Source organism: Spodoptera frugiperda, chromosome 12, assembly GCF_023101765.2.
Source record: "Spodoptera frugiperda isolate SF20-4 chromosome 12, AGI-APGP_CSIRO_Sfru_2.0, whole genome shotgun sequence".
NCBI lineage: Eukaryota > Metazoa > Arthropoda > Insecta > Lepidoptera > Noctuidae > Spodoptera > Spodoptera frugiperda.
The window spans coordinates 6,222,996-6,246,696 of record NC_064223.1 but is presented as its reverse complement, the minus strand read 5'-3'; the positions used below and the strand labels follow the sequence as shown (position 1 = coordinate 6,246,696).

The 23,701-nt window shown below is 34.2% G+C and overlaps 1 protein-coding gene across 5 annotated transcripts in view; it reads right to left on the bottom strand.

Moving 5' to 3' along the window:
- LOC118262616 (b(0,+)-type amino acid transporter 1) overlaps positions 1–23,701 on the bottom strand; it is a 28,500-nt gene that overhangs the window by 4,463 nt on the left and 336 nt on the right. Inside the window, exons 1-5 of one of the 5 annotated variants that reach the window (XM_035574131.2) lie at positions 23,478–23,639; positions 3,028–3,137; positions 1,670–1,766; positions 548–649; positions 24–130 (exon numbers count right to left, since the gene is read on the bottom strand). In XM_035574131.2, coding sequence (XP_035430024.1) covers positions 24–130; positions 548–649; positions 1,670–1,766; positions 3,028–3,137; positions 23,478–23,517 — 456 coding nt within the window. In that variant the 5' untranslated portion in view covers positions 23,518–23,639. Of the gene's footprint in view, positions 1–23; positions 131–547; positions 650–1,669; positions 1,767–3,027; positions 3,138–3,934; positions 4,140–10,014; positions 10,771–18,058; positions 18,208–23,477; positions 23,640–23,701 lie in introns of those variants that run through there. The other 4 variants (XM_035574132.2, XM_035574130.2, XM_035574133.2 and 1 more) reach the window with 4 other exon arrangements.

Here is a 23,701-nt window from a genome sequence, read left to right as displayed (position 1 = left end):
CAAGGGTTTATTTGACTTCTTACCCATGAAAATAGAAACGCAGGAGGTCCTCCGAAAGCGTCCATAAAGTAGGCGTACTCAGCGCCTGACGACGTGTTCATCGTTCCCAACTCCGCATACGCGAGCGCTCCTAATTAAAGTAAATCATCATCTTCTTTAATTGATATCTTAAAAGAATAAGATCATATCTTTCAGCTCATGGTAGATATTAATTAACCCACGTAATTGTAGGGTGATGCATACATGCCGTGACAACGTGCTACAAGCAAAGATCAGCTGTACTTGACTACAGCAAAGCAATTACGGCAATGTCAATATTTAAAATTGAATCTTTTGAAACCGGCAACGAGTACCTATGAAGTTGATGAGAATCGTTGATATATCAATTTGCGATCTCATGTATCCGTACCCTACAACGCTGATAAACTGCGCTATACCTAAGTATGTATAATATGTTCCACTCGTGCTCGTTGAGATAGTTAACCAATTTGATGATTGAAGTACATCGGTCACGAGACTGATTGTTGAATAATTATTGTTCACTTACCAAGCAGCGAGAGCAGGCCACATGCCATCCAAATGATGAAGCTAATGCCCACTGAGCCGGTACGCTCCAGAAGCCCAGAGGGCGAGACGAATATTCCAGAACCTGGAAAAACATAAATTGCCAATTACCTATTTAATCCAATATTTTATGTAGGTCAATCCTTAAATTTTGTAAGTAGGTATTATGTAAAACATGTTAGTTTTCGTTTCTTAGCCCAAATGAAGCGGAGAAGGTCGTCTTCCCTTGTTTAAATATTTATTCATTGCGCTAATGGCATAAGCGTGTTTATGTTTATCTTGATTTTGGTAGTATCACAAGAAATAATTCCTTATTAATCCACATTGATTTTTAAAGTAAAATACATATTGTTTAAACTTGATAATGACACGTGGTGTTGAGCACTTTGGCACCGTTCGATCTACGTCCAGTGTTGACGAGTGAACAATCTTGGAACAATGACAGATCGCTGGCCCGAAGCCTATTACTATCAACAAGTGCCTGTAGAATCTCATTTCCCATAAACGAGTATCGGTTCGAAAATAACAATTCGAGATTCGAGTTAAACATTATTCATTTGTAAGTTTAGTTAGACATACAATCATAGATATGCACGTAGTCATGTAATTTAGGAGCTATGTTACAGCATGAAATTATTTACGTAAACTCGTACTAGCAGGAGATTCTCATACATATTTAACAGACGAAAGTTTACCTATGTTTTTTAATGTTGTTAAATGAAAATATCTACTAAACGGAAAGCATATTTTTAAACGGTTCGTATTTAATTCAATATTATGGTGCCTAATGAATTTTTATTTACGTTATTATAATTAATTGCTGGTCTTGCGTAAGTAAATGTTTATATTGAGCCAGATGCATATCAGAATTACTTTTCGTCTAGCCAATATGCTCTTTGCTTGTGACGCGAGTACAAAACCATGTGTGACGGAATATACAACAAACGTGATTAATCACACAAAGTTATGCGTTCCATTCATGGAAGCGATTATATTTTTTCAGACGATGTCTATATATTGTAACTGTATAGTAGGTATATCGATATAGAAGGCTATATGAAGGGTACTTTATTAAGCAAACAGTATAAGTGTAAAGACAACATACCAATCATAGTGCCAACAATTAGAGCCACCCCACTGAAGAGTCCCACCCGTCTCTTGAGGTGAACAGGGTCGTCCGGAGCTGCGTCCGACCCCTCCAGCTGCGTAATCCAATAAAACAACACGTTAGTAATCTTACCTATCGAAATTATAGAGAGAAACCCCTAATACATAGGTACATACATACATACATACATATCGTCACGCCTTTAATACCCGAAGGGGTAGGCAGAGGTGCACATTATGACACGTAATGCCACTGTGTACACCCACTTTTCACAATTTATGTTGTAAGTCCCATGTAATAGGTGGTGAGCCTATTGCCATATACCGGGCACATTCCAGACTCCGTGCTACCACTGAGAAATTTTCGAAAAACCGAAAAAAGCCCAGTAATACTTCAAAAAAAAACCTAATACAAAATGATAAAAAAGTGTGCTTAAAACCAATGAGGCTATATTGGTGACCAAGTGACCTTTTCTACAATATCCCTTTCATCTTCATCGATGCTATTTAAAAGACATAAGTTAATTTAACAGTAAGCTCATTTCTGGTATGAAAAAGATCACTATATAGAAATTGTAAACTCATAGTGAAGCGGAGAAAAAGAGCAAAATAATCCGGCTTTAGTTCAAAACTTTATAGTAGGAGCTCGCCAGTTGGCCGCTAAGAAGATTGGCTTCGACACAGAAGGACATTGTAAATAGTGAAAGCTTTATTGAGTTTGTTGTTCGTCGCAGAAATGTCCTCCGAAGACATTTTACAAATAAGATTTTCCACTTTAAACAGCTCCAAGAATTTTAAATCAGCTTAGAGAATTTTCCAGTGCACTTCCATCAAGGCAAGAGTCGAGACAGTAATAAAATGTCTGTTTTTATTAGGTATGAATCTTTCTCCGTTGTTATTTTATTATCGGAAACCCTTAAACACAATATGTATAGGAAATGCATTCTCATGGGTATTTAGACTGTTTTCATTTACATCTCCGAATCAATCACTATCATTTAAAGTCTTTGGCAAAAATTCGGAAAGGATAGGTCCGGTCACACAGTTATCAAAGAATTCTACAATCAATGAGCACGTTAAATACCAAAGTGGACAACATATGGGCCTCGATGGTAGAGGATTTACCCTAAACAGTTTTCTATAGACAATGAAAGTCTTGAAAATGAATGGGACCCTCTATATCCACGAGACTTTATATACAGCGATGTTGTTTGGTTGATCTCCTGTCATCATCATACCTTGTCTCCATGGTGGAGGATTTGCCCTAAAGAGTTTTCTATCGACAATCCAAGCTTTGAACATGATCGGGACCATATACAGCGATGTTGTTTGGTTGATCTCCTGTCATCATCATACCTTGTCTCCTGGGTTGGCGTTGCCGTCGGTGAGCGCACCCGCCGCGCCGTCTTCTGCGTCGCACTCGGCTGAGCACCCGCGCCATACCAATCCGCCTTCGCGTGCGCTCCCTGCAGCAAAGAAAAAACCACTTAAAGAATTTTCCCCATCAAAAAAAAAAAGTCGTAATTACGAGTTCACCTACATACACTAAATTTCCATTTTAATCTCCAATTGTACATAAAGTAGAATAAACTAGTACACCTGCATTTATCTTTCATTTAAAATACTGCACTATTTAGATATCAAGTATATAACGAGTTTAAAAAAAATGTAACCTACATATTTTGGTGCATAAAAAAACCTATCGCATTGAATAAGGTTCGCGTAGAAAAGTGGCTTCCAAAATAATTAAAAAATGATAAAGACTAAAAATTAGAACGCTTTCGTGATAAAGATAAAATGTTATGGTAATTAACAATAGAATGTAAAACCAATAAATAAAAGAAAACCTTGACAAAAAAAAACTGACTGATTAACGAAGTTTAAGAAAAGCGAAATAAAATTATATGTATGTAGATGTACTTCAGTTACAGGAAAATTAAATGAAAATCTTACAAAATCAAATGAGGAAATACAAAAAGTTCTAATAGGTATAATCACCAAAACATTTATTCAAATAAAATGTTACATAATAAAAGTTATATATAATTTCCCACTAATTCACATAATAACACGATAAATTACGTTAGAGTTGCATCAGATGGACTCGACCTACAGTATATCTCGCGAAAGAAAATTAGGAAAACGAAGAAAACTCATGCGGCGCCTAACCTGCATTTAAAATACCTAACACAAACTATTACTACAGGATAAAAACATCACTTTTCCTCAACACAGAAGTAAATAAAGAAAATCAACACATTACCATGTTTCTTTTTAAAATCCATAAAAGTTTATGTCCGCAAGCAATCACGATTATAAATTTTATTTGATTAAATTTTATGCTGCCGAAGATAAAACCACTATGTACAATTGTAATATATTTTATCACTACAAATAAATGTACTCGAAACCGCAAGACACGTTATATTTGAAGGACTATTTCTAATAAACTGTTTTCATTTCACAAACGTGTACCGAAGTCGAACGCTGATGAAGTAAAGAATTAATTTATTTTAAGGAAGATGACTAAATAAATGTATTACATTGGCAGCAATGTAAAACCCCAGCAGCTTAAATCGCCACTGTCCTGTTTACAGTTATGTGTAGGCATAAATAGGTACACTTACCTGACATTACAACATATATTCTGTTTATTACAAATGGTAAGTTCGTTCCCCTTTACATAGAGTAATATGCAATCCTTAATTGAACAAAAAATATTAGTCATCACTTTAGCTATTATTTCTTAATTTCTGACGATAAGGTCTACGTGACTTGAAAGGCGTTTTACGAATTTTCTTAGAAGTAATGGATTTAGAAAACTCGTGTTCATTTATCAAGATCAGATATTTAATAAAATAAGCAGAATAATTTGGATTTAGGAGCACTTAATGTCTAACTATTAGTTATAGTGGTCAAATATGAACAGAAATTAAATACTGATGGGAGTCATAACGTAAAATTTTCACCATTTTTCATAAGAAAATGTTTCTTAATATGAGCTTTTCAATGTTTTTATGATGATCGAAACACAAAAATGTTATAATTAAGTAACATAACATTTGGCACGCATTCAATTACGCAAAAAACATAATAACAGTGCGAATAAGCTGCGTATTTTGTAATCCAACTGTTTAAAATAGAACACTGTTGGAGTCTTCAGATTTCTACCAAGTTTCTAGTGCTAAAGCCTGAAATAGTGACAGTCACGCCCATTGATGTCACATGGGCATTATAAATTGTGTGAAAGTGTGAATACACTACGGCTGGATACCAGACGAAATCCCACAAATACTTGCCAAGATACCCACTAAATCAACGATAATTAGACTATTGTATTCTTACGTAAACTATCATGTAATGTGTGGAAATAAAATTGTAAATGAAATGTTAGAATCTAATGATCTTTTCACATTTATGTCGACTATTCTGAGAGCTATTTCAGTTGTGGAAAGCATTTATTTCACGAGGCCACACACGTATTACGTTCAAATGTTAGAACAGCGATAAAAGTTATAGTAATGGCCAATTATTTTACAAAGTTGAGTCAATATAAATAAACTTGTGTCCACAATCAAACAGAGAATTGTGTACAAGCATACAAAAACCAGCTAATAAGTTTCCAAACACTAACGTCAGAAATCAATACCTTTTCACAGAATTTCAATAACATACATCGTTGATTGAATTCATGCAGCGGTAATTTCTCTATACATAGGACAAATAAAAATCGTCCAAGGTCATCTATTGGTATTGATTTATGAAGCAAAAACTGCCAATCGTACTTACACGTGCTATGGACAATGCGGTATTGATCGTACCTAATAAATGTGTACCCATGTCTATATGTGTCTATTATGTAGACATCAATGAAATATCAAATATATATTATGAATCATAAACAGTTAAACTCAAGGATCGCCAAAAGCATAGCACTGAACACAAAGGTCGATTATCTCGTGTCAAAAAAAAACAAAGCAATAAAAAGCTCAGACAATGTTATAAACACGCGGAACATTAGACAGTTTGCCAATTTCAGTTATGATAATGAACATTTCGTGATGCCAACACATTTAATTGAGGACATAAAAGTGTCCTCTAGGTGCTTTACAGGGTTTTATCTCGTGGCAATATTGGTTGAAAATTTTGTCAGGTACCTATACACAAGCATCATTCAAATGAACCGATGTAATCTTATCTTTAGTGTTATTATGGAGAAACGATAATGTGATGCGCACAGACAGACCACTCAGGAGTCGTATCTCACTGATACAATTACCCCTAATACCTCTTCTCAATCACTGGAACCGCAAACATTTACTTTGATAAGCATTCGATTTATTACAACTTTGATCTACATTGAATCAAAGTAATTTCGTCATTGGTTACCATCATTTCGTCAGTCGACGGCTCTATCTCAATCGTAGTATAGTAAAGTTGTACCTTCAAATTACATTAATCTAATCGAGATAACGTATATTTCGATAGCCTGAGGTTCTAATTATCACTTCCTACTAATACGTATAGTGTAAATATGAACGTGAAAGTATGATTTTCCTGTTAACTATGTACTGAAAGAAACGAAAGGTTTTCACCTCATCTCTTCACCTATATATCATTTAAGTCTTATGTCTCATTCGAAGATTGTAACCAAATTGTATCTAAAACTTAAATAATGATCCCAAATCAAACTAAAATTATTGCAACATGTAATCATGTAAGATGTAACTTAGCAACTTAGTAACTTAGTCTCAGTTTCTGCCAACTCAAGCGCGAGTATCCATTTTGATGACGCATACAGCTCACATGACAGACCGGACACAGTGTAACCAAAACACTCGGTGTGCAGAGCATCACGTACACCAACTACTAACTAACTACCTATTGTGATTTACCTCGTTTCATTCAAGAATTTGTGCTAATTTCCAATAATAACAGCATATTTTTGTTAGCACAAGATGACTGTGGTCATCATTATAATTTACCTCATATTAGCAATAGCTTTTGTTGTTTATTTTTTATATTATAGCGCTAATGAAACGTGAGGCTTTTGCGTAAGGATAAAATAGTCTCTTGTTAAGTCAACGTAACAGATATTATGTAGCGGTTTTGGACAAGCCCAGGTTTTGCCTATATTTAGTTAGACACGTAAAAATACGCGTAACGTAAATTTTGGTTACATAAATGATTAGTTCGTGGTTTTACAGTTTTTCTTGTAAGTGTAACTAGTACTCCGCCCACGGGCTCATATACGTAAGTACCTATATCTGTTAAGAAAATAAAAATCTATGTATTGATCCAGGTCATGGCTCATAGATCTGTACGTAAAATGTTTACAAAATAGTTGCAGCACCTCTGGAGTGAAAAAGTAATCAATAGATTTAGCTCTGCAATGTCAGAAACCTACGTACCTATTACGATAATCAGTTATAGATAGACTTTGATCAAATTATGTCTGTGTACCTAATTTTCAGCTCAATATATTTATTACTGTGTAAACATAGTAAAGCCGAGCTTTCATCTACGATTGTAAACATTGTCTGTCTAATCTCGAAGGTCAGGGTATTTGTTGGAATATTGTATATTGACACAATGTAGTACTTTGTTAAGACAATATTACCGATGTGCATACATCGGTCCAAGCCTAGGACAACAATGACACATACAAATATTATGTCAGCAAGAATTAAAAGGAATTTACTCATAATACATAGTTATGTTTGTAGGAATAGGTAATGGATGAGTTTTGTATATAAACATTGTGTTATTAGTTACATGTTATAGTATAGAGCAATTAAAATTATTAATTAAGATTGACTTGAGCTCCCGTAAATTTCACGGCCCATTGTAGTTTTAAGTTTCGCTACAAATACTTATACCTAATCAAATTATGACAAAATGTTACGTTGCGCTTAACTCCACCGTAAACTCAATTTCCAACCATACCATAAGCCAATGTCTGTTTTTTGTAGTTTTTAGCTATACACGAAAATATACAAACTTTCTCTGTGCAAAGATTTTTCCGACAGATATATTATGGTTCTGGTTCGGAACTGACATGTTGCTCTTTCCATACAATAATAGTTTTTCATTTCTGACGCGAATTGATTCAGCATAGACAGCAAGATTTATCTTCACATAGTATGACGCAAAGCGGGCTCTGTCACGAGGCTAGCGTCGTAACAGGAAGAAATAATAATTATACTGAACGTTCCCCGACGAGATTTTCTAAATATTTATTCAACAGTGAGGTTTTTAAAAACGGCCCACTAGTATCTAAGTGTGATGAGAAAATAGCCATTGCAAATACTAATTTCCGCGTTCCTCGTCCATTCAAGAAAGTTTGATGTATTTATTTGCCTCCAAACTATAGGTATAATAAAAGCAACGCCTCAGACGGCTGTTACGGGAAACTAATTGGCTATATTCATAACAAGCTAATTACGAGTAACAAGAGGGGATAAACCGCTTAATTAATCTGAAACAGAACAATGAACTGAATTTTCTTTGTAAAATCGGAACGGTAAATAAAATATTCATGGCTTTGGTATTTGTCGGAACATTCTATGTAGAGCATTGACATTGGCCATGAGGTAATGAACGATTCTATTGGCCCTTTCTATTCTTGAATAAATTCGTGGAAGGACCTCGGGTTGATTAACTCCTTATTGGGGCATGAAATATGGCCGACTGCCCGATTTATCCAACACACGGCCGGGTGTAAAATAAAGTGGGTTTAGGGGCACTGTAAATTAATAACAAGAGCAGAACAACGTTTAATGGGGCCGTATTCATTAAATAAATTTAAGTGATTGAGATTAATTCCTGGAAACCACCTCATAAAAATTAAAAGACTTGATATGTTTATTAAATTGTAATCCAGAGTTTTTATTATTCAATCGCGTTACCGTTAACCGTATTTGTGTATGGAAATAATAATTAACTTTAACGCGATTTGAATAAGTGAAAATGGGATTTTTGTGGCTGAATGACTGAAAGCGGACTGGGAAATCGACTTGTAAATATTAAAATGGCTATTACATAAATGCATATATTTATTTTCTCTGAAAAATTACAATGTGACAAAGTAATTATACAAATGACTGGTCACTAATGTCTGTCCAAATATTTGTTTGGATAATCCAAACTAATAAGCAAACCATCGTCGATTTGAAATATAAACATTTTACGTAATTTAGTTTTTAGGTACTTACTTTTGACAGCTACGTATTATGAAAAAAAGCGGGAACAGAGCTGTCATTCTAATAACAATAGACAATGTTGTGTAGTTTCGACGAAGGTAACATCTATGGCCGTGGCTACGTGAATAGGTTATTTATGTGTTACGAATTTTTTTTTTGTAACAAATCGATTCCTACGCATTCTTACATCACTATTTGGCAAAAAATATTTATATTTGAAAATTCGATCATATATTTCAGTAGCATTTTCAGTTTGTAGACGTCTATAAACATCTGCGATCACATCCATCTTTTTAAATGGATCTAATGGGATCTAATAGATAATAATGAAAGGTATACGAGAAGTAGTTGTGTTGCAGTTGGCCGTGAAAAGAGGAGCTCATTTGTTATTATTTTTTGCAAAGTTGTATGTGGTGCATAGAAATTACAAAAATCTTCGACGCTTCTTCTTCGTGCCTAAATATAAATACTGATACAAAATGAAACTAGATTTTCCGCTCACATCGAGATCGTGGATAATTGAACACATAAGCCTTTATTGAGCCTATACATTAGTGAAAATCTTTTGGTACTGTATAAGGATCTAATTATATAGATTTATTTAATAATCTTACGGGGTGTTGCGGTTAGTAAAGAATTTAAATGAATTATATTTTCATAAGGATGTAATAGTATTAAGAGATGAATCAATACCACAATTAAATTACTATTTATATTGATTACTTGCAAACCAATACCACAAAATAGTGGTGCGGCGACTTTGACACTGGCGCCATGTTTCACAAACAAGGAAAATTATAAAATGAGCTTTATTATAAACAGTATAGTAAGGACATTCGAACAATTCACTGAAACAATAACACCTCTTGTTCTTTAATTGTACTAGTCGAAGCATTCGCATGGATTTCAAACACAAGTCGAGAAATGTTTTCAAAATATTAGACGTTAGATGTAGATGAATGATAACATCAATTATACAGCTAATCAAATAAGAAAACCTTCAGATGATTATGCAGCGAGCGGTTAGTTAATGTATAGTTTCATTATCAAATAATTTATAGGAGAAAGAGCGATCAATAAAATATTCAGCTCCGTTAAAAAAAATTAAAAGGTCATGAATAATTAAAAAAAAAACAGTAACCTTCATCTGTAAAAACGAGCACTGGGCCGAAAGTATCATTGTGTAGCTTTTCGTTGTTGTGATGCGCCGGCGCATGCACCGAGCTCCGCAGCAGCGCGGACAGTTTGTCACGCATCGCATCGCACATGCGCACGCCGCACCTTGACACCACCGCTCGGCGCCGGCGCCGACTATTATTCACCGCGGCTATATCAGCGCACTAACCACCACACTCCGCCAAAATTCTAACGTATTCAAAATACCACGATTGCTGGCTCGGGCCGACGTCACTAGATACACCGACACAGACTATACTTCGCGACTCAATGTCACACTGCACTTGACTGCTGATATTGTCCCACTGTACCAGTATCAGTCTCTATATCACAAGCACATCACACACCATCAACAGATCGTGACGAAACAATTATTACGAACACCTATATTGCTTACGTCCACAACACGACCTTTGCTATTCAAGTACTGAACACGAGGAAGTTTATTATTTATCTAAATAAATGTAATTAAATTAAATAACGATCTAATTACTTGAATAAATATATTATCACAATTTTTATTGACATAAGACTTGAATTTTATTTATAAATTATTTTTTATTTTAACGATGTACGTGGAAATGTTGTAAAGTTTTTTTGTAACTAGAGAGATGTGAGGTGAGGACAGTTGCGCGGGGCGAACTGTCTATTCCGGGCGTGAGCGAGCACGTGGGCGCGCCGCCCGCCCTGCCGCCGCCGCCGCGCGCCGCCCACCGATCAATGGCCACGAGATTTGATATCTCGCACTATCCACATCTCTGTACTTGTCACAATATCACCATTTAAGTAAATTCGCACGTGACTCTTTTAGTAATGTTTACACTGTATTGTTCGGTGCGATTGTTTCCTATTTTTAGTAAGCAATGGTAGATGATTAAATCAGTTAATTTGCACATTCAATTGCACATTTGGATTAGTTTTCATACTTCAAACTTAATACTTCGCACTCTTAAAATGAAAGTTGTTACTAAAATCAATATGATGTAAAGTACCTAAAACCGTATAAAGAGTAAAGAGACCTCGTTAATATGGATCAAGCTAATAAAATCCAATGGGACACACAAAAAGGCTAGCTTACATATCTAAACGTGAATTTACGAGGGCTTGCTTGTTATTTCTATCCGTAGAAAAACAAGTGTAGCTAAAAGGGAAAATACTTTGAGTCCATCAACCGAGATGGTGACGCAATCGACGCTGGGGATTGCGACCTACAGTCACCGACTCTAAGGCTTCCCAATAAAATTCCCTCGGTAAATGAACTTTGTAATCAAATCTCTAAATAAATTCAAATGTCCTTATCGGCCAAATATGAAAATTCGCACAACCAACGAAAAATAAATCATTCGTTTGAAGTGAATTTTCTTACAGTGCATTACGTATTCGAGACACAGAGCAAACCGCGTGATGAATGGACTTTATTTATTTCAAAAATTACTTTATTCCCGTCTGTTGTATGAAAAAAAGCAACGCAATAAATCGTCGAAATGATACTAATTCATCAAGATAAGATTCCATTTTAATTTGGAATCGGTTTACTTCAATAAAACGTTATATTTACCGCGCCTACAATGTTGTGATGCATTTTCCATAATTTACTCATTTCGTAACGAAAATATCTTCACGTAAATAATATTAAGGATGCCGTCCAGTTTTATCTCGGTAAATAAATCGTTAGTAATAAACTTTAGCGAAATATTTCAATTACTCTATAAATGTTCGCTAGAGACCGTGATGAATGTTCGTGAAATACTGTTTATTTTGCTTTATTCCCAGCCTCTATATCCGTCTTGCAGCGCGCCCAGGTTACATACTTTTACCCCATTACAATAAAAAATATATTTTTGAAAAGCTAGCTGCTGCTGTAGCGTGATGCGGTGGCTTATAAATCTTTAGAGTCTTTAGACAAACAAAGCTTATTTAGACGGTCGTGGTCCAACGCGACGCCGACGATTCCTTGGCACACGTTACAATTATCACAAATACCAGCGGAGTGCCATGCATCTTATTGCAGAGCCGCCCAAACTAAATGCACTTTCGTCCCTTAAAGTCAAAGAATATTGAACCTAAAACCAACGGCGTGAAGGTAACGTTTTATTTTTGCCACGGTAAATAATATTTGTCATATATTATGAGGTGACGTTGGAATATCTAGCGTTTGTTACATTGAAAAAAATGTCTTTGAAAATGGAGACTACCTACCTAGCTACATGTAGAGGCCGACATATACATAGCCACAATTGACAGAAATAAACGCAAAGTAGAACAGAAATATCAAATGATGTATGTATTTCTGCGGCAAATGTGGACAGGCTTTTATTGATTGGATATTTCATCGCGTGTTTGCATTCCCACAATCATAATTTAGATATTATGTTGTCTGCTACACCGTATCACACACGTCATTCATACTATTTTATATACTTATAGACGATAAATAGGAAATGAAATCTATTTTAACACGAAATCTTAGTCACTAAATTTCTTAAAACTTTCACGTACTAATAATTGTTTTCATCTGTTAATAAAATAAGACATTTGACAAATAATGGGTATATAATACCCACTTTAGTAAATTAATTCATAATATTATGAACTTGGCATATAGCCATTATTACTACGAATCAGTTTATTAACGAACATAAATATGAACTAAGAAATATGATCACAAATTATTTTCTGTATTGTCATCACATTATAAGGAACTAATAAAATTTTAAATAAAGAACATTTACGGCGGGAAATCTCGAACGCAGCAATAAACACAAAGAACAATTCGACACCATAGAGATACTATAAACAAATAGATATTTTTTTAATATGTCACAGATAAAAAAATGTTCGCGCACAATACTTGGGTTTAATTTCACGAGTCCGACTGACTGGGGGTAAATGAACCTTCGCTGTGACAGCAACATTCACAGACATTGTGTCGCCTGCGTCCTTTGCGCCCTTCAAATGACCTTCCACACGTTTTCCTCTGTAAACCTACCAAACTCTTCTACCTACACTAGCTTATTGAACCGCTCCAGTTTCCGAAACTTATTAATCACAACAAAACATTTATATTTAACGTAAGAACTTGAATGGAGAATTAAATAAGTTTGCCAAAAACAAATGAATGTTCGTTCCAGAAAAAAGTTGTAAGTTTACAATGTAACGTTTTTTGCGAACTCTTTTTTGTCTTATTTATTACTGGCGTCAAAGAATAATCCATCAAGCAATGTTTACTTGAAAATAGTGCCAAATTGAAATAATTAATGTCCACACTGAAATACGTTTCCATTTCCATATATTATTTGTGAGAAGTAACAGTTGGGCTGTTGGGCATGTCTATGAACTGTGGATGGACACTTAAATACACATAAATGTCAGTTATATTTAAGAAGTCATACAACTTTAATTAGGTAGGCCTGTCAGTCGTTTAGTACGGTCAATGGCAACCGCCTGGTAACTAAATACTCTAAATCCTTACACCTACAAAACTTGAAACAACTTCACGGTAATTAAAATCTAATTACGTTCTCTGAATAATTGAAGGAATTTTAGATACTTGTATTTTTTTGTAAGCACGTTTACATAGTTTACTCCAAAAAGGAATGCAAGCCGTTTTGGGTTTGTGAGTCACTGATTGACTAAATGCGTCAACAATTTTATGAAGCTAGACGATTTATTTCAGCGAGCTATTTGTAGCACTTTGAATATTTAAAAAGAAATGGTATTTTATTCATTTATTCATGGCCCTCAATAAAAGGCTCATGCCATTATGTACTGAGTACTGGTGCACTTAAACAAATACTTGTTCCTATGTTCCTTGAATTAAAAAAAAAAGTGGCAAAGCTGCCAGTATTTTGGGCTCCATACCTCACGACTTAGATTTTATTTATTTTCTTTTTTTTATGTTTTTTATTGAAAAAGAAGTTAAACACAATATGTAGGAACCTCAGGTATAACAAATAACAAAGGTTATTTTGTATAAGGTGTATGACGACACAATCAGTGTCGTTTAGCAAAAATGCAGAGTTCACAAAACTGAAAACCTAATTACATCTAGATTTGCAAAACCTGAGCTAAGCGAAACGTGTCATACAGCAATTTAGTTATACAACCTACGTAATTATTGAATCGTCAAATTTTACTGGCCTTAATTTATTATAACTATCTGAGCATGTATTCATTGTTTATATCTAGTATTATAGTTGTTACTTCCGTGTATATAAAAGAAACCATTAAAAAGGCACAAGCGATCTAGAACCAGAAATGTTCTTTTTTAAATTGAGATTATGTATAAAACTGTTAATGCCTCGTAAAAATATCATAATGTAATGTAATCACTGAAAGACACTAACATTTTTTGCTATGCTATAAAATACTATAAGTATCTTTACAGCAAATAAGTTTAATGAGTGTCATATTACGCGTAGTAAGACTCCTTTAAATACGAATACAAAATACAAATAGTATATAAAAGTACATAGCAATCACCGACGTTATATTACGCATTCTGTTTCGAAAGATTCTGAGAAAATCTTTAAAAGAATGTCTGCAATATATTCGCTCGAAATGTTTTCAACGAAACGAAAAACGCAAGTTTCAAAGATTTCGATAAATCTGATACAACAGTACTAAAACTGCTACTAGTTACGCATTGCTCCCATTGATTACATTACGTTGTTTCTGAAACCTAAACCAACGTGTAGTTTGGAGTTTCCCACAATCGGACTATTCATGAACAAAGGCGACGTCACTCAGCTACATAGGCTATACATAGGTATACAGGTAATTGTAATGTATTATACAATACATTCTAAATATGGCCAATGTATTTGGAAACTATGCTTCAACTATCTTAATTTGTGTGTATAAAAGAACAGCACAGATCCGTATTATAATTAGACGCGACGGTCAGTTATTCTGAGATTGCGAACGATGTCATGTGACATGGCCTACAGCATGAGCCTGGTTTCTGGAATCATTACGTTACTCGCAATAAAACCAACATTACTACACGAAGCACAGTCTGTTAATAATGTAATGTGAAGTTTTCCATTCACGTAATAATGGGATTCATTCTAACCAATTAATACGAAGCCGCTATATATAGCAAATAGTTGACCATAAAGCACTCGCTTCATTCTTGTGTCTACTAATGTTATGCGGCTCAAGGTCGTCTCCCCATACTTATAATTCGTGTTCAAGGTCACGCGTTATCTAAACTTTAAAGTTTCAAATAGAGAGATTCTCCGAGCACGTTGAGAGCGAAATCAGCGTGGTACTAATCAATATATTTCACGCATGCGTCACAATGACTTTTAAACGTCTTCGAGTACTCGGGAGCGTAGGCGTTTGACGTGTTTTTCAGTTTCTAGCAATGAAAATGTCATCGAAACGAAAGATAGTAAACTTTTGTAACTTCACTCTGTAGATGACTTTGACACAGTGATTATTTCTCGGGTCACCTATTTATCTGCCCTTCACGCAAGGACAACTGAATTCGTCCAAACTTGAAAGGGTTTTATATTACATTTAGTTTCAAATGGCATGTAGTGGTCAAGTAACAATAGATGTCCCGTTGAACTACTTTACCGCGTGTAACCTCAAAAAGGGGGTCGTGATATCCCCCGAGTACCCATTCAGCGGTAACCTTGTAAAACAAAATGAGGATTTGCGAATTGTTAATAAAACCTAGTCATACTACGGCCCACGCGGTAAACAAATTACGGTCCTGAATTTAATTAATACCTCGCTTTAATATGAAGCCAACTGTTCGCAAAAATGGGGAAATGTTTTAATATACCTATATTAAAACATGTTCTGTGTTGTATAATATTCGTTTTGCTTTAAAATAAATACCGTACTAAAGACTAGGTTCATAAGTAGCTACTACCATTTATTAGCTCTATCTTTATGCTCACTAGTCTCACTGCTGACCATATTTTCGAAGCTTAATTAATGCACTAGTATTATCGAGAAAGAGGTGCCGTTATACTCGTATATCTATTACGTAATAGGCCGGTATTGTATGCAATTCAACCCCTATGAATAAAAAAAAAAATTTAACATGTCGCTTACATTCTTTTGGACTTCAAAGACTTTACTATCAAATTCTAAATACAAATATTTTGAATAAATATCCAGAAATAACCGCATTTAAAACGCATAATCTTAAGATTAGTTATAAAAGGCGCCAGGGTAAGATCTAGATAGCACCAATAAATATCACTAAAATTCTTTAGATAGCAAAATGATTAAAAAGTGATAGTAAGAAAGAATTTATCTGACAAAAGATATCTCAAAGATATGGGAAGGAAGAATAAGTCCCGAGCGGAAAATTACTCAGTAGAGTACCTACTTCTCATTACTCGAACCACTCAGGCTAAGTATCCTTCTAGTACGTAGTTATAAAGAGATGTTACTTTAGAGATCGCTGTACAAAGCGTAGATACAATCACTATAAAGACAGGCTTTGCTAAAAGCTCTTTAGGTTGATATAGTTATCGCTCTTGCCGAGAAATCGACAGAAAACCATTTTAATCGTAAGCTGCTTGATAATGCCCGTTATTCCCGTGAATCCGTAAGCGAAATCGACTCCAAATTGTGTAGAGAGCAAAACTATTTCAAGATGTCAGTCATAATCAGGTATTCGTATTTGCTTTGCTTGAGTAATTTGAACTATGACTGAACTTTGTTCAGTAAAATTGCTTAATTTTATACATAAAAATAAAGCTGCAGCTATTTTACAATCGAAGCTGCGCACTTCCTATCCAGCTCGAAAAGCAGGAGTAGGAACGGGGTTGTTTTTAGTCAGTAAGAATCTGACACCCAATCTCGCCTCCCCAAAGGCAAAAGAACACACTGGATGCACTCACTTTCCCCTCTTAAAAAAATACAAATAAGTTACAACAACAACAGACTCACAATTTTTCATATTATTCAACAAAAAAAAATCAAGGTTACCCTAAACATTAATTAAAACCTTGACTAAAAACTTAACCTCATTCATAAAACTGTATCGACGGTAAAAATGTGCAAGTATTCGTACTTCCGACCTCTATTTATTATCGTTTTATAGTCACGCTGTTATCACCAGATAAACCTATCAATTCTATTCGGAAGGATTAGAAGCTTAAATGCAATAGATTTATAGATACAGAGATAGACATAACTGATAACAGACGATTCTCCTAACGTGTGCGTAATCATAACAATTTTGATAAGAACATTTATCTCTATATGTGTGTCGAATCATGATTATTCACGGCTTTTTTGTTATTTTTATATCTAGCTTTAATTTAGAATTCTATGAGTAAGAGTTTTATAAATAAAATATGCATAATCAAATTATTATAGGTACACCCACACTAGGTTACTCTATACCTAAGCGTCACTTTGAACAATAGAATGAACAAATAACATAGTGAATAATAAAATTATTCGAATACTAAAGTTAAGTATAGCGTAAAAACCACAATCTTCCATTTTATTACCTAAGTAGATAAAATAAATATTGATAAAACATATAAATGCCATCGTCAGTTTATACCTTTATTTATTAGGGATTACTCACACTTATTCAATGCCCAAATAATAATGTCCATCGAAAGCAACTGTTTTATATGAAGTACATCATGCAGTTTTCCGTGGCTATTCTGCTTTCGATCGATGTTCGCATCTATTCACTTTTTGCGGTAAACAAGTACATGCAATAAGGACAAATTAAGTACACAAAATAAGATACTGTATGCGATGGTCTCCTCTGGATCGGACACGAAATAATTAGTAGGTGGGCAATGTGTGCATACTCCCTAACACTATTTTATAGCTCACTATAACCGACAACTATATTCTTGTAGTTTTATACAATAACATAATAATTCGTGTGAAGCAGTAACTTATTATTATGACCAATAAAATCAGTAACTAAATGTGCTAATTAAATGGAATTGAATCTTAACAACACACATATAATAAGTCTAATGAAACAATTAGTGCAATTTCGGAATAAAACGTACCTTTTTCTGAGTTCCAGTGTTTCGTCATATCACTTAGGAAGTTAGTACAACAGTCGCACAATATTTACAATGTGTACACTCAAAACAGTACGTAATGACCGGTAATAGAGGTGATATCTACAGGACTTAGGCTTGAATCGATAAGCAGCTATCATTCGAGGACTAAACTTATCAAAAACGTTAAAATACTACGTCAAACAGTAATTCATACGATGAATCACTTTTACTTAATCTAATACGCAGTGTCCCAGTGACCGTGATTGATAAATGATGCAGCTTTCATAAGGAAAATGCTTGTCAAACCCCGATAGTAAGCAAATATCAATAGATACTGGAACTCACAATTATCACCAGGCAAGAATGGGAAAAACACATTCTTTTACCACACGCATCCAAATTATCTATTTTGATCACTACTTTTTTGTCAATTAACAACCAAGAAGGAACCATTTGGACATGAAAAGTCAATTAATTACTGAACAATAACTCACTAACAAGTTGTTAAGTGCACTCTTTAGTAAATAGATACAAATTGCAAGATATATCGATTCGATAGCAATCTAACTGTTGTAGATAAGACTTCTTCCTTAAGTACAAATATTTTAAATCGACCTATTAAGTTAAGAGTCCTAATTAAAACCATCATAACTGCTCTTACGATTCACGTATTGTCGAATTTGTACCACCTTTACGAATTAGTAGGTATATTGTGCTAGCGCCACACAAGAAGTTGGCATCAGTTTTCTTCTGTATATTCTAAAAGTAAAAAAAAATAAGCTACACGCAGACTACGCGATGGCTACACGTGGTAAAAATATGCTACGCTTCTACTGTTGCTACGCAAATACGCGCCGATGCGTTACGGCTACGAGTGAGCTACGCGTCAGCTACACCACGGACACACTACACATCGACTACGCAGGAGTAGCCACGCTACGTGTCGATTCCAGGAGCGCTACGCTCCGCCTACGTAAATACTACGTCAGTTTTTTTTAAAAGTTTGTTTAAATTCGTCACAATTTGGCGTTTACTGATGAAACGAAGTTTCTGTTGAGTAAAAATAAATTTGATTCTTGATGTCTTTTTGATCTAAATCATGTAAAGAACGCCATCTAAAGAAAAATAATGCAAGTCTATTAAAAAGTTGATTACTGCTATTAAACAGTATCTCTGTCTCTCTATAGTTTGGGAGAGTGCATGAAGTCTTCAGTGTTGTACCTGATTGCTACTACTACTAGCTGCTAATATCATAATTGAATTATGATAGTAAAGCAATTGATAGTGCATCTATATACCTACATACCTTTAGACTATACAATCTTATGCGCAGTTGGCTTATCAATAAGTCTGGCCGTCTTAATCAAAATCAATTTGGAGAAATTATTTATATTTATTTTATCTCTGTATTGATTAGCCAAATGAGTAAGAATTAACGACTACAACGCTGTTTTGACTTCATCGTTTTTTCACAGAACCATATGTCTTATTAACAAGATAAATATTCTGTTATCGTGTAAGTACTTCGTAATTGGTTTTAATAATTTAATCAAATATTATTTTTACGATAAAGATAAAATATATTGAATTACAACAGGTGCATCAAGTCTCCCAAGTCGTATTCCCTCGCGCGATCCTTTGCGTGTTGACAAATGATAAGACTAATAAATAAAACTAATTTAGCGTTGTTGCCCATTTGGCTCGATGTTATTGTAACGTGACCGACAGACGTGTCGCACTATTTCAAACATACATATAATGTATCTCATTTAATGAGTAGGAATTTTTAAGTGAAATATCACACCTCTCTTATTTAATTTAAGAGTTGGCATAAGTTACGTTATGCGAATTCTATGTAGAGATGATGAGCCTATTGCCATACTCCAGACATAATTCCAGGTAATTTACTAAAGTAGTTTTTTTAAACGTGTAACGTTTATTTGGTAATTTTATCAAGTCACGCCAGTATCATTGCTCTAGCTACAAACCGAACTTGTTGCAAACAACGTTGAACTTAACCATATTTTCCATATTTCAAATCAAGATAAAATAATTCGCGGGAATACCCTTTTCCGCGTAAATTCAATAATTCCATTCTTAGTGCACTTTGGTCATTAAAGGATTTTGTACGAAAATATTCCGTAAAGTAATCTTATCACTTATCACTGAGGTAATAAAAATAGAAAGAGTGTTGCAAATGCAAGTAATCTTAATCAATACAAATTGCACCGTGTATGCATCGTCCTTTATAAAATTACTAACTGAAGGTTTTACTGTAATATAGAATAAGACTAAAACACAACACGTACTTAACACTCCAACCAAACATAAAATATACTGCGAAAAATCAAATAAGGAATATTAAAAGATTTCACAACTTCGCAACCGACTCATTTGAGGAAAATATTCTTAAAAGTACTCTTTATTGATTTAGTTAAAAATAACGTTGATATTACAAGCCACTTCAATGGTACTATACTTCCAAGTTTGCTTTATATTTCGTATCTTAACGTTTATATACTTCGATAAAGATAATCTTGTTATTTTTCTATAAGTTTTTATTTAACAAGTGCAATGTAAATGTACGAGTGCATGTGTGTGAAGTGGAATTTTGCAATCCAAGATATTTTCAGCCGATTGAGCTGAAATTTTCTATACATTGCGTGACCATAAATGCTAATCTGCATAAAAGTTGTTTTTAAACAGTTTATTTTTATGTATTTAAATCATGATTTAAATCTATATTTATTGTCCATACCTACATATAAAATACTAACGCTGCCAAGTATATAAGTATAATTTTACGGATCGCATCTCAGGGGCTCGTTGCTCACAATGTAAATTGGGGCAATTGATCATTAAATACCCCATTTCAGCAAAAAACCCTTAAGGCCATAAAATAGAAATAGAAGTGTAAAATGTACCAAGTAATTTCGTAATTTTCGTATGCAGGAAATAAGATTAATTTAGTACATAGTGCATAAGTTTTGACTTTCTAGAGAGCCGACCAATAAGAAAATATAAGGTTTCATTAACAAAACATAGTAAAACGGGGTGAATAGATACAAAAGAAGGGTGAATAAATATTGAGAACACTAACATCTATTCAACACTTTCCTGTATCTATTCACACTTTGAATTCTATTCACCTCGTTTTACCACTCATCATTTCCCTACCTGCTAAACTAAATAACTTGTCGTGGTAGATGTAATATAAAAGAAACAGTCGCATATAATTTACGGATCTCATCAACTCATCTCGAGGACCATGACAACAGCACAAATTGGGGCAATGACCATAATAATAAGAATGTCGATACACGACAGACGTCAATTTATTTTCAGAGCTAATAATATGTGGCTCCATTTGAGTTGGTCATTGTGACTCTGCCATGTAACAGTCGCGTGCAAATACATTGTGCCGCGATCGCTAAATACATGTCAGGTCATTTTAATGCAACTTGATTAGTATTGAACAGTAAATCAATAAACACGTTGCTATTTGTAGAAATGTGCTTAGGTTTTATTTTATGTGTATGTGTTAGCTTATTTCATGAATAATTTGTAATGTGACTAGATACGGCGTCACCCGAGGATAACAATTTCCTTATCTGTTATTTCAGACTAGAATAATATCCTTCACCATATCCAAAAAAGTAGTAGTTGCTGTAGTATTCGGTTTTTTCGTGGAAATTAACAATCATACATCCTTAATTCCTCACAAACTTTCGCATATGTTCAAGAGCACCTTCTTATACGATACATTCAAAACCGAAACTTAGGCATGTTCCTGAGGTACGTGAAGGAGAATGTTGAATGGCAAGTAATTAGAAAAATTGTTTGACCGCAAAGAAATTTATCAGAAAATTATTTCCTCCTAGTTTCCTCGCCAATTACATTTTTTACTCCTTCCTTCAGCACAAGGCTTAAGGTGTCCGACATTGTAGACTTATTAATATTATAAATGCGAAAGTTTGTATGTTTGTATGTTTGTTACTCAATCACTTCAGAACCGCTAAAGGGATCGGGATGAAATTTGGAACGCGATCGAACATGCTGGCAGAAGCTAGTAATTTATATATTTGCATTTTATACGCATTTAAGATAGAATCATCAATATGCAAGACTTATTTATTCAATAATGACGTGATTTAGGTAGGTATTGTAAAATCTACCTGTAGGTAGTTTGTTGTGTGAAAAATACAGTAAAGTAGACTTTACACCTATTTGTTAACGTTGTTTTATTAGGTACTTATCTTTTTTGACCGGCATAATTTTACTTTTTATCAATAACTTTAGAACTTATAACAATCTACAATTAAGTATAAATTTCGTAATCTCATTATCTACACTTATTGGTGGTAAACGTAAAGTGTCTAAATAAGTAAATACCTATTTTCCTTAAACAGATACCTATCAGTATAGATACCCAATTACTTGATTGAACTAGCAAATTTTCAGCAACAATCTAATGGTAACTGAGTCTTACTTTAACGGAAATTATCAATTTGTGGTTGACTTTGACCTTCACGGAGATCAGAAAGAACCTTTCCTTGCGACCTTCACTATGACTAATTACCTATAGAAAAATCTATCCCCGAGTGCTATCTAGATATTCTAGAGATATTCAACTCACGATTTTATGTTACAACAAAATATTGGTAACGGATAAAGTTAAATGAAAATTGTAATATCCTTTACATTTTTCCGGTAGATGATGCAATAAGCATGCTATACAAATAATGTAGGCATAGCTCAGCAATATTTTGGTACTATCTTTCCTGAATACAATTTTATAAAATTATATATTAAACAGTATGGTTGTATAGTATAGTTTAGTAATGTGCCTAACTTATGTAAGGTAAATAGGATTTTTTTATAGAAACCTGAACGACAATATCCTAACGTATATAAAGTAAATGCTGTTTTCAAAGAACCTAAACGACTATGTAATTTTCGTGCACTTTAACATTGATTTTTTATCTTTACTTTACATTTAATAATGATATGAGTTAATTACGATATCGATGATAAGTGAAGGTGTTAAGTATAATATCTTGTACCTTACATGTAAACCGGTAATAAAAATTACCCAACTATTTAAAAAATATTAAATTCATACAAAATTTGGTTTGCTTAATTTAAGTAGATAATTAATTAGACGATAAATAGGATGATGAATTAAATTACGAATTTGAACAAAAGTCAAAATAATGGGTAAGTACAATATAGCTACAGTTTTTAATGGAATTTAATAACAATTAGTTGAAACTGTACTGAGCCCGTGTACTGGGAATTGTGAAATACGAGTACAACTCCGCGCACATTGGTAGTACACATTGCAAAAAGTAAAAAAAACACAATTTTGTAAGAGAAAAATGATAAGAACAGTTACAATGGAGTATATTTTCTAAACACTTACCATTACATGCATTCCCTGGCGTTTGTTCATGGTGATGCATTGCTCGAAGCACCGTGTTACGTGTGAAGGATCGCGCCCTTTCATGTCACAAGCGAGACTGAATTTTACGAGCGATCAACTAAGCCGGCTGAAACAGCGAGCCACACCCCGCCAACCCGCCCCTTCCCCCCGCATGCGCACGCTGATTTAAAGCCGTTATTCTTCTGAGTGCCAATACATGAATG